The sequence below is a fragment of the Eurosta solidaginis genome, chromosome 5 (genome assembly GCF_040869045.1).
Source record: "Eurosta solidaginis isolate ZX-2024a chromosome 5, ASM4086904v1, whole genome shotgun sequence".
Lineage (NCBI taxonomy): Eukaryota > Metazoa > Arthropoda > Insecta > Diptera > Tephritidae > Eurosta > Eurosta solidaginis.
The window spans coordinates 31,734,497-31,745,863 of NC_090323.1; the positions used below are offsets into that span (position 1 = coordinate 31,734,497).

General features: G+C 34.3%; 1 protein-coding gene across 1 annotated transcript; it reads left to right on the plus strand.

The window, feature by feature from the left end:
• Positions 1–2,191: 2,191 nt before the first annotated feature.
• Positions 2,192–4,007, plus strand: LOC137253835 (putative nuclease HARBI1). The gene is made up of 4 exons (XM_067791359.1): positions 2,192–2,404; positions 2,462–2,681; positions 2,750–3,670; positions 3,737–4,007. The coding sequence occupies exons 2-3, from the start codon at positions 2,639–2,641 to the stop codon at positions 3,664–3,666; spliced, it is 960 nt and encodes a 319-aa protein (XP_067647460.1). The 5' UTR covers positions 2,192–2,404; positions 2,462–2,638; the 3' UTR covers positions 3,667–3,670; positions 3,737–4,007.
• The last annotated feature ends 7,360 nt before the right edge of the window (positions 4,008–11,367 follow it).

Consider the following 11,367-nt stretch of genomic DNA (forward strand, 5'->3'; position numbering starts at 1 on the left):
TTTTTGCTGAAGTTATCGTGTTAACGGCCATGCGGAAGGACAGACGAACGACTGTGTATAAAAACTGCGCGTGGCATTAACCGATTCCGCCCATTTTCACAGAAAACAGTTAACGTCATAAAATCTATGCCCCTACCAAATTTTAAAAGGATTGGTTAATTTTTGTTCGACTTATGGCGTTAAAAGTATCCTAGACAAATTAAATGAAAAAGAGCGGAGCCACGCCCATTTTGAAATTTTCTTTTATTTTTGTATTTTGTTGCACCACATCATTACTGGAGTTGAATGTTGACATAATTTACTTATATACTGTAAAGATATTAAATTTTTTGTTAAAATTTTACTTTAAAAAAAATTTTTTTTAAAAGTGGGCGTGGTCCTTCTCCGATTTTGCTAATTTTTATTAAACGTACATATAGTAATAGGAGTAACGTTCCTGCCAAATTTCATCATGATATCTTCAACGACTGCCAAATTACAGCTTGCAAAATTTTAAATTACCTTCTTTTAAAAGTGGGCGGTGCCAAGGCCATTGTCCAAATTTTTACTAATTTTCTATTCTGCGTCATAAGTTCAACTCACCTACCAAGTTTCGTCGCTTTATCTGTCTTTTGTAATGAATTATCGCACTTTTTCGGTTTTTCGAAATTTTCGATATCGAAAAAGTGGGCGTGGTTATAGTCCGATATCGTTCATTTTAAATAGCAATCTGAGATGAGTGCTCAGGAACCTACATACCAAATTTCATCAAGATACCTCAAAATTTACTCAAGTTATCGTGTTAACGGGCGGACGGACATGGCTCAATCAAATTTTTTTTCGATCCTGATTATTTTGATATATGCAAGTCTATATCTATTTCGATTCCTTTATATATGTACAACCAACCGTTATCCAATCAAACTTAATATACTATGTGAGCTCTGCTCAACTGAGTATAAAAATAAAACAAAGTTTTCGGACGTCAAACGCTCTAGCATGGACAGGCGTAGTTTACCTGAACAAACTAGTAAGTAAGCAAATATTCCGAAAGTCAGCAGTATGAGCTGCGCAAAGTTGTATATTAAATCTAAATAAATAAAAATAAAAAATTAACTTTATCAAGTGTATGTCTATTTATTGTGCGTGTCTAAAAATTTGATAATACAATTCTTGTTCGAATCTATTAGAATACTTAGTTATAGTATCTGTATCTGTATAACTTTCAAAGTATAGCTAGGTACCATTTTTGTCACACAATAATAGCAAAATAAAAAAAAAGTTAACAAGAGACGGTTTTACTTATAAATTTTTTTAAAAGAAAAAAACACCATTCTAGTTTTTATATTAAATCGACCTTTCCAAAAAAATTTTTTTTTAAATCGCTTGGTCTTTGAAGTGTTTTCCCAGTTTGAAAAAAAATGTAGGAAAACATTAAAACTTTTTTTCAGTGTAATATAGAATCTTTACAGTATATGTTTTCAAAGGTGATTTTAATACCTTTCTAACGGTATAAAAAATTTTCAAATTGGTTGATTAATTTACGCGTGATATCCAAATATGAGAAAGTAACCAAGAGATGCATTTACTTAAAAAAATTAAAAAAAAAAAACCCGATTTTAGTTTTCAGATATGTTATATATATTAAATAGACCTTTCTAAAATAAAATTTTATTTTTCAAAATCGCTTGATCTTTGAAGTGTTTTTTCAGTTTTAAATTATATTAAAAAAAAAAAAATTTTTTTCAGTGTACTAAAAATTTTTACAGTGTATTTTTTTGAAAGCTTATTTCAATACCTTTCTAATGGTATGAATATCTTTGAAATCGGTAAAGTCATTCCGTAGTTATCACACTTTAAAAGTACCTATTATCGTAATTTTTCTAATATTTTCGGATATTTCGATACCTTGCCACGCCCACAATTTTTCGAAAATGCAATTTCTAAAAATGAGGTTGTGTTTGGGTGGGTAAGATGTAACCCCATGCAAAATTTCATCAAATTCTGAGGGGGTCGGGTTCAACGCATATTGGATTTGATATGAAATTCATCATATATACATGTATATGCACACACAAAAATTATCTAATGCAGTAGCCGCGTTCTATTCTAAGCGAGTGCGAAAAGAACGCCAAACTCGGTTAAAATTTCCCTGCATGTATTTATCAACACTGGTAACATTTCAGCTGTCAAAATCATCTGTTGTTTATTATTGACGTTTTCTTTGTTTAAGCACGAAAATTAAAACATTTTTGTAAATTATAATATTTGTTGTGTTTTGAGCACCTATCTTGGCGCCTTTTTTTATATTTTCGTTGCAAAACTCGTGAAATTTGCAATACAACGTTTTTGAAAACTTACTGGCAATAAATAAGCAAAATACTAATAAAAGAAAAGCAAAATGAGTGCTCCGGAAAACTATTTGGTAAATTACTAATTAATTAAAGAAATTAGAAAGAAATAAGGTGTAGTAATCTTTCAGATTGAATTTCTTCTCTTGGATGACCAGAGTGAATTGCGTGCCCGTAGGCAGGAAGAAGTTGTCGACGAAATCTTGGATGCTGTTTTCGCAGGTTCCAGCTCCTCTGAGGACTCTGACACCGAAAACGAAGATCATGTAAAGTGCGAAAATTTCGAAGCGACTTAGAAAGATTTTAAAATGCGCATGAGACTGAAACGTGAAATTGTGGAATACCTTATTAGTAATATCCAATAAATTATTCATATAAGTTTGTAAATACTAAATCACTTGAATTATTTTTCCTTTTAGTGAGATATTCTAATTATGCCCCTGATCCATCTAGCGGTGGAAGGCCACCAGTTACGGCCAAAAAGTCTGTATATATGTATATTTGGTACGTGAGCACCACAGTGACCTTCAGACAACTAGGTAATTTGTTTGGGGTGGCTCATTCGGCAGCATGGTCAGTAGTGCAGCGAGTTGCTACTTTTTTGGTGTCCATAGCCGATGAACACATAAAGTGGCCACAAGGGGCTTATTTGCATGAAAATGCAGAACAATTTCGTGAAAAGAAACGTATTCCGGGTGTAATTGGGGCAATCGATTGCACACACATTGCCATTAAGGGACCAAAGAATTGTAAGGAAATGTACTTTAATAGGAAGAAGGCATACAGCATAGTGGTTCAAGCCGTAGTCGATTGTAACAAAAAATTTATTGATATTACCTGTGGTGAACCAGGATCGCTTCACGATTATAGGGTACTAAGACGATCCAAACTCTTTGAAGACGCAGAAAGTCATTATGAGGAAATGTTTCCCAACTCGCATTTCATCATAGGAGATTCCACGTATCCTTCGAACAAGTGGATAGTATCACCGTTCAAAGACTATGGAAATTTAAATGATGCGCAAAGAAAGTTCAACGAAATACTTTCATCTACACGAATGGTAGTTGAAAACGAATTTGGTTTGTTGAAAGGCAGATTTCGGAGGCTTTTAATGTTTACAGAGCAAACTGACCTTAAGATGATAACTAACATAGTAGTCAGCGTATGCGTTTTGCATAACATTTGCATTTCTTTTGACGACTTGTATGACATGAACGAACAAAGTACAGACACCCTATTCACTACTGAGGATGAAGGGGATGAATCCGGTATTGATGAAGCACTTGACAGGAGGCAAAACCTTTTCAACTATTTGATACAGAATCACATCATTTAATGTCGTAAGTGGTTAGCATGAAAAAAATAAATATATACATTTTACTATCATATATATTTTAAAATTTAAGATCAAATCAATGTCAACTATGGCTAAAGGCACCAAACGCTTTTGTCAAATACAAATTGGTTATTTATTGAAAAAACTTTGCAGCACAAGCGACGATACCGATAATGATGGTGACGCTGGTACTACCATTAAGAAAGCCCCTATACGTGGCATGTATGTTGACTCCAGTGATTGTATGGTACTATGATTTTATAAAATATTATTTTTTTTTTTTAATAATATAACAATTTGTCAATTCTTGTTAAACTAATGAGTTATAAATCAAAAATGATAAGCAGAAAATAAAATTAAATAACATTATATAAACTGTAATAAATGCAGTCCCATATAATTATTTAAATAAGAGATTAGAATTAGTTAGCAACTACGTAAGTATATGTGGATTAGAGGTTTACGCCGATCCTTTTATCGGCGGCGGCGTACTCCGGTATTTTTACTTTAAAAAGCTTGATCTTTCTATTTAAAAAAATATTTAGGAAATTTTGTTTGTATTTATTTAAGGAAATCAACGGTTTGACCATTTCGGAAGAGATACATAAAATGGTCACACTTTTGTCTGTATATTTCGGCGTAGTTTGTGGCTCCTTGGCGGTCACACACAAAGGCGACTTACGGTTGCTATTAATGGTCTTTTAATACTCATGCCTCTAGTGGCACATGTAGCCTCCAGATTTTTCGGCTGTTTTTAGGAGCTACAATTCCCGATGTGCGAACAGTAGCAATCCCGACCACCAGTCGCTACCACACCTGACCCTCACACCATATGACAGCACGGAGGCTATAGGACTGCGACTTCGAACTCATACCTTCGTCGACGTCACTGTCCTAGAAGCTCTTGGTGTAGCTCCGAAGACTTTCCAACGGATGCTTCTGTCGAGCTATACTTCCGAGCTACACCAGAGAAGCACCTTGAAACGTTAGGGAGTGACTATTCGGCCAAGGATGCCGCCCTCGAAATCATAGGCAGTCTAAGTGGATGTCATTGCGACATGGGTATCGTATAATCCTCGGCGCATCTACATAATTAAAATTTTACAAGGACCCTGGATCAAATTTTTAAAATGTAGACCAAAGTTTGCAGACGTTTGTGTTCACAACATTGATTTCAATAGTCTTCGTTAAATCAAAACGATATTTTAGAATGAAAGTTGAAAGATGTGAACTGTTGTTTTCCGGCCTTATGTTATAAGAGCTCATTATGGATGACCGCGTAGCTTCAGTTTTCGTACTAGTTCGACTGTCCACCACGGCGGCGGCGTTTATCGGCGGCGCATATCTCTAATGTGGATACAATATTTGAACCGTTTATTGAAATTGGCACAAGTACATTTTCGAAATAATTGAACTTATTGTAATTTTGGTAAGCTACAGTTATTTCCATTCAAGCAAGCATTCTTAAAACCGTATTCGAAAAAATTTAACTAAATCATTGGCAAAAATATTTTTAGTTTTTTTGTTAATAATAATACTGACATATGAGTCCAGTTGATAATAAAATAATCGTAAAATTGAACATGTTTATAATCCAGACTGAACTCTACATAGAGTAACCTACCTCTACCGGTTGTTTATAATCAATCTAAATAATTCGATACAGAGAAAAGTGTACTTGTGACACTCTGCAAAGAAACGGTTCATCTGTATAGTTATGCACTATTATTAAAAATACTAAATGCTAAATAGAATGTGTTTTTAAACAAAAAAAGCTAACACTTTAAGGCAACTTTTCAATCGTTTAATCACTTTCTTTCATAACAACATAACATAACAGCATGAACATTTCATACATTTAGTAATTTTTTAAATTAATTCGTTCTTCAATTTCATAAAATATAAGGCAATTTACGGATCCTATCTTTTTTAAATTTTTTCAAAACCACCAATTGCATAAAAAACAACCGTTTAAACATATCATACTTCTAGTAGAAATTAAAATTAATTTGTACTTCAATTTCCTAACATATAAAGCAATTTAAAATGAAAGGCAGTGTTTTATGCACACGTTTTTATACTCAGTTGAGCAGAGCTCACAGAGTATATTAAGTTTGATTGGATAACGGTTGGTTGTACATATATAAAGGAATCGAGATAGATATAGACTTCCATATATCAAAATAATCAGGATCCAGAAAAAATTTGATTGAGCCATGTCCGTCCGTCCGTCCGTCCGTCCGCCCGTTAACACGATAACTTGAGTAAATTTTGAGGTATCTTGATGAAATTTGGTATGTAGGTTCCTGAGCACTCATCTCAAATAGCTATTTAAAATGAACGATATCGGACTATAACCACGCCCACTTTTTCGATATCGAAAATTTCGAAAAACCGAAAAAATGCGATAATTCATTGCCAAAGGCGGTTAAAGCGATGAAACTTGGTAGATGGGTTGACGTTATGACGCAGAATAGAAAATTAGTAAGATTTTGGACAATGGGCGTGGCACCACCCACTTTTACAAGAAGGTAATTTAAAAGTTTTGCAAGCTGTAATTTGGCAGTCGTTGAAGATATCATGATGAAATTTGGCAGGAACGTTACTACTATTACTATATATGCGCTAAATAAAAATTAGCAAAATTGGATGAAGAACACGCCCACATTTAAAAAAATTTTTTTTTAAATTCAAATTTTAACAAAAATTTAATATCTTTACTGTATATAAGTAAATTAAGTCAAAATTCAACTCCAGTAATGATATGATGCAACAAAATACAAAAATAAAAGAAAATTTCAAAATGGGCGTGGCTCCGCCCATTTTCATTTAGTGTGTCTAGAATACTTTTAATGCCATAAGTCGAACAAAAATTTACCAATCCTTTTGAAATTTGGTAGGAGCATAGATTCTATGACGTTAACTGTTCTCTGTGAAAATGGGCGAACTCGGTGGAAGCCACGCCCAGTTTTTATACACAGTCCACCGTCTGTCCTTCCGCTCGGCCGTTAACACAATAACTTGAGCAAAAACCGATGTATCTTTACTAAACTTAGCCCACGTACTTATCTGAACTCACTTTATCTTGGTATAAAAAATGGCCGAAATCCGACCATAACCACGCCCACTTTATCGATATCGAAAATTACGAAAAATTAAAAAAATGCCATAATTCTATACCAAATACGAAAAAAGGGATGAAACATGGTAACTGGATTGGTTTATTGACACAAAATATAACTTTGGAAAAAACTTTGTAAAATGGGTGTGACACCTACCATATTAAGTAGAAGAAAATGAAAAAGTTCTACAAGGCGATATCAACAGCCCTTGGAATCTTGGCAGGAATACTGTTAGTGTTATTGAATATATAAATAAATTAGCAGTACCCGACAGATGATTTTCTGGATCACCTGATCCACATTTGGTCGATATCGCGAGAACGCCTTCACATATACATCTAAGGGCCACTCGCTTTTAAAACCCTCATTAATACCTTTAATTTGATATCCATATCGTACAAACACATTCTAGAGTCAACCGTGGCCCACCCTAATGGCGATATCTCGAAAAGGCGTGCACCTATAGACCTAATGCCCACTCCCTCTTAAAATGCTCAGTAACACCTTTCGTTTGATACCCATATCGTACAAACATTCTAGAGTCACCCCTGGCCCACCCTAATGGCGATATCTCGAAAAGGCGTCCACCTATAGACCTAATGCCCACTCCCTCTTAAAATGCTCAGTAACACCTTTCGTTTGATACCCATATCGTACAAACATTCTAGAGTCACCCCTGGCCCACCCTAATGGCGATATCTCGAAAAGGCGTCCACCTAGGGAACTAAGGATCACTCCTTTTCAAAATACTCATTAACAGCTTTCATTTGATACCCATATCGTACAAACATATTCTAGAGTCACCCCTGGTCCACCTTTATGGGGATTTCTCGAAAAAGCGTTCACCTATAGAACAAAAGCCCATTCCCTTTTAAAATACTCAGTATCACCTTTCATTTGATACCCATATCGTACAAACACATTCTAGAGTCAGCCCTGGTCCACCTTTATGGCGATATCCCTAAATGGCGTCCATCCATAGAACTATGGCCTACTCTCTCTTAAAATACTCTTTAATACCTTCCATTTGATACACATGTCATACAACCACATTCCAGGGTTACCCTAGGTTCATTTTCCTACATGGTGATTTTCCTTATTTTGTCTCCATAGCTCTCAACTGAGTATGTAATGTTCGGTTACACCCGAACTTAGCCTTCCTTACTTGTTAAGATTAATAAACATCAAACATTTTGATAATGAACTTACACCTGCGAACAGAAAAATAGCAGTCTCAATTCTTAATAAATTTCGTCAGTTAAATACTTTTTTTATTTCCGATACTACACGAAAAAACTTCCATGATTTTTTTTAACTGAAGCTATGAAAAACAGTATCGAAAGCGTTTTCGAAAAACGCAAAAATTTACCGAAATTTTGAACTTCTTATTTATGGTTCTATGCATTTTTGGAGTATACAATTTTGTAGCAAAATCAATTTTAGTATAACAAAGGACATGCATGCTATAGGTCTCTTAAAAATTCTCGTTGATTTTTGAAGTTTTTTGAAGGGTGTTTGAGATTTTCTTCTATACAAATTGTGAAACAGTTTTTTTATGAAAGAAAATTTTAAAGACTTTCGGTAAAAAAAATACTCAAAAATCAATGCGAAATAAAAATAAAACTTGTACTTTGTTATACTAAAATTGACTGGGCTACGAAACTGTATACTCAAAAAAGTTCTAAGAACCCCAAATAAAAAGTTCAAATTTAGGTAAAATTTTCCCAAATTTTTGAAAACGTTTTTGAGATGGGTTTCCAAAGTTCATAGAAGCTTTTTCTTGAAATATCGGAAATAAAAAAGAAGTATTTAAGTGACGAAATTTGTTGAAAGTTGACACTGCTATTTTTCTCTTCACAGGTTTATGTTTATCGCAAGTATTAAAAATTCGATTCAACTTTTTTGAAAGTAAAACTAAGCTTAAGAAAAAGGTATTCAGTCCAACAAATTTCATAAAGTCCAAAAAACTTAATCGATATTACTCTAATAATTAAACATAAGTTTGGTTCGCAAGTAAAATATACAGATATGTAAGTAGTGGAAGTAATGAAAATGTTTACATGACCACCTGATTTCGAATAAACTCATTAATACACAAATTTCCAAACCATCCCGAAATGTTTTCTGTATTGGTTCTAACTAAAAACGTGTGCTTATACGTCGGTCGCTATTTTCGTGTAAACATGGTATCAGAAAATTAAAAAAACAAGTAAGGACGGGACTGTCTTCGGCTGTGCCCAAAAGTTCATACCTTTCATGAATGGGGCTGAACAATAATCTTATCCCGTTCGTAATCTCCGAATAATCGGATGTATAAGATAAGAAATATATAGTGAACAGATCTACATACCTAAACGATTTTTAAGATAAATATAAAATAAAAAATAGGTAGGTACTTTGTGTGAGAATGCAAAGCTTCACGTTTTTTGTGGTCTGCATGTAAAAACTATGACTACGAATCACGTATTTCAAAAATATATGACGTAAACGTAACTATTTGATGAAATTTGATGAATTTTGAAGCTTCTAGCCATAAAAAAGGGGTAGAAATTGCGAAAAGTTTCATATCTGAACAATCGGTTGTATGAGATATATATTATATATACAACCGATCTCTATGATTTTTTCAGACAACAATATATGCTATATACGTAAACATTCTTTGAAATTTGAAGCCTCTAGCTCTTAAAATAGGGCAGTAATTACGAAAGGTTTCTTATCTGAACAATCGGTTGTGGGGGATATATACTATATATACGACCGATCTCAACAATTTTTTCAGGCTACAATATGTGCAATATACGAAATTATATGATGAAGTTTGAAGCTTCAATCTGTTAAATTGAGTAAGATATGACAAAAATCCTCTTTTTCTGAAAAATCGGTTGTATGGACGATATATACTATAGTGGTCCGATCCGGCCGGTTCCGACAAATGTCTAATCGGACACGCAAATACACCCGCTCACCAAATTTTATCAAGATATCTCAAAAATTTAGGGACTAGTTTGCATACAAACAGACAGACAGACGGACATGGCTAAATCAACTCAGCTCTTCATTCTGAATATTTCGGTATACTTAATGGTGGGTATATCTATTTTCCTTTAAGGACTTACAATTTTGGGTTTCGTGACGAAATTAATATACCATTTCATTTTCATGAAAGTTATAAAAACGTTTTATTTCATTAATTGTTTGAACTACTACTACTTATAAATTTTATTCAATAAAACTATATCTGAGAATTTGTTTTAAAAATGCTCAGAATTTGTATCAAAAACCTTATCTGAGCGCGAATGAAATACATTTTCATATGAAACAAATTCTGAGATATGGCGTTTTTGAATAAAATTTATAAGTAGTAGTAGTTCAAAAATTTATGAAACAAGACGTTTTATAAAATTTTCTGAAACCATGTTTACACGACAATAGCGACCGACGTATTCTAATCGACATACTTTTTTTATTATGATAGCTACAAGTGCCCAGCAATTCCAAGCCTTCAGTCAACTCACATGCATATAAGACGGCTCTGTATTGTTGTTCATCGAAAACATTCCCCCAACTGATGTTGTCGCGTATTGTGCCGCGCTGTAGCCAAGGCGTTTGTGGCACATAACCGAAACCTGAATCGAGAAACATGAAATAAACTGCGGATACCAAATCGAAGTTAGTATTGAATACCTGAAGACAGCTCGTGCACGCATACTGTACCCGCCATGACAGCGTTATCACTCCTAAGAGCTGGAGTCTTACCCTGGCAAGCGCAGGGCACGAGCACAAAAAACGTGCACGAGCGTTTCCTTCTCCAACCCACACTTCCTACATCCGCTAGTCTCGTCATGAGACACAGTCCTCTCCTTTTATTGATAGGAGTAACTTTGTTAGTCTAATATTGTAAGACCTATACATGATCTTCGAGGCTTTACAGCCTTGCGGTTGGTTGATCATGTGCAACTCACGCCTTCTCTTAATCTCGCTCAATCTAAATGGGACGACTACGGAGCAATCTTCGAGGCCCTTTTTAGCTAGTTCTCCGCTTTTTCATTCCTATCTATTCTCATATGCCCTCGAACCCAATATAGATATATATGAATCTCCTTATACCGATTCTTTCCAGGGATGGCTTACAATAGACTAATAGACTTTTTGATGCTGTGTTATGCGAGGTTATTGCCTTAATTACTGATTGGCCGCCAATGTAAACGTTGACACGGCTGCAGTTTAAACTATTTTCTACTGTGTTTCTACTGCTTTGGCTACAGCTCCTACAGCATATCGCAGGGTAAGGCAGGAGGTAGGGACATTAATGTGACTGGATTTCTGGAATATCGAAACCATCAATTTAAGGACCGAAGTAGGAGTTGAAAAATGATAGACTTTCACTATCCCCTCTATATTTTTTGTTACACTTGCATGTATGTAGTACATACATATGTATATCTAAATGTATTGAAACGAATTTTGGGATATTCCTGTTAATTATACACTTTCTGCTAACGTTCGAATAGCTGAACTGTCGAATAAAAAACTCAAATATTCAGTATTGCATAATGGTATTTATTTAGACTACTTT